Consider the following 1,349-nt stretch of genomic DNA (forward strand, 5'->3'; position numbering starts at 1 on the left):
CTTACTAGCGTGCTCGCCAACTGTCAAAAGGGTCGGCCCGGTCAACTGAGTGCTTACATAGCTCGGAAGGGGAAGTAGTCATGCACCATCATGGCAGCATCTGGACAATCCTGTTTAGATTTCTGTCCAGCCTATAGAGAGGAAGGCGGCAGTGCGATGGAGGACCGTGGGAGATCCCGTGGGCGAGGGTGGGTGTGACGATGGGGGTACCGCAGCCATATGCAATTGGCGGAATGTTCTGGGGAGCCTTGCCGACTACGAGGAAGGATCCCAGCACAAAACGTATGCCATTTGAATCTCGAGCCACAGATTGTACATCACTCGAGCTATGTCAGGTTTTTTGCTGTTTTTGCATCATTGCAGTCTGTTGGTAAACAGTGTATGGTGGACGGAGTGACATTATTGAACCCGACTAATGCGCTTTCCTTAATCCTCTGCTTCCTGGGGACGAGGTAGCGACCGCTCCCTGCAACACTCCGAACGCTTCTTGGTATGGTTAGATATCATCGAGTTGACGTCACGGTGGACATATTTGCCCGGCGGGTGACCTCTGTGGAAGTCATGTCCCTCCGAATGGATAGCCTCGATATCCCGCTTGACGTCTTCACGAATATCGACAGGATTCGTCGAGAATTGAATCGGGTTTTTGAAGGTATGATGACACCAACTGTTACCGGCTCATCCTTGGGCACATCTTCAGCATCAAGTGCGAACTTCGCGAAGCTGTTACGAGAGTCTCGAGCCCTCCCTCGGTATCTGTCGGAGATGCTGGTACCGTGGGAGGATGCCGAATCGATTCCTGCTGCCTTTGAAATCCTCAAGGAGGAGTATAACCAGAACCTGGCTGCCGATCCCGAGTTCGAGATGAAACCCACCGTCACACTGCATCTCTCCGAGAACGTATCTACTCCGGCAACGTCGTCGACTGAGCCAAGCAACAGCGGTTTCATATCATGGGATGGTGGAGCGGTTCCGCACTCGGCCAATCAGCAGTCGATTGCTGAGGCTAACACGGAGTTGCTACCTTGCTACGATCTGGAAGCGAAGGTGGAGGATCGTATACGCCGGCACAATAGTGTAAGCTAGAAGGAACTGGGTCAGCCGATCCCGTCTATCCAGCAACTCCGTTGTACTGCTGCTCCTCTTTAGCTCATGAAGTCGCTCACCCGTTTTGCCGGGTATTCGGATGTTATAGAGACTCACTTATTTCGAGCAGCCTCTGCTAGGAAGGCTCTTGATCGCGCTACCCAAGAACCGGACGTCACGAGGCGTGCCGAAGCTATCGCCAAGTACTCCACTTCTCAGAATGCTAGTCGGGGCTGTTCAGTAGTCCATCGTATCCTTCAGAG

The 1,349-nt window shown here is 52.9% G+C and overlaps 1 protein-coding gene across 1 annotated transcript; it reads left to right on the top strand.

Annotated features, from left to right (window-relative positions):
* Positions 1-765: 765 nt before the first annotated feature.
* On the top strand, positions 766-1,149 carry Pmar_PMAR010872 (hypothetical protein; the record flags this gene model as incomplete). The annotated part of the gene is made up of 2 exons (XM_002766847.1): positions 766-1,047; positions 1,102-1,149. 2 exons carry the CDS (start codon positions 766-768, stop codon positions 1,147-1,149), a joined length of 330 nt encoding a protein of 109 aa, XP_002766893.1.
* Between the last annotated feature and the right edge of the window lie 200 nt (positions 1,150-1,349).

This window comes from Perkinsus marinus (assembly GCF_000006405.1).
Source record: "Perkinsus marinus ATCC 50983 genomic scaffold scf_1104296971434, whole genome shotgun sequence".
NCBI lineage: Eukaryota > Perkinsozoa > Perkinsida > Perkinsidae > Perkinsus > Perkinsus marinus.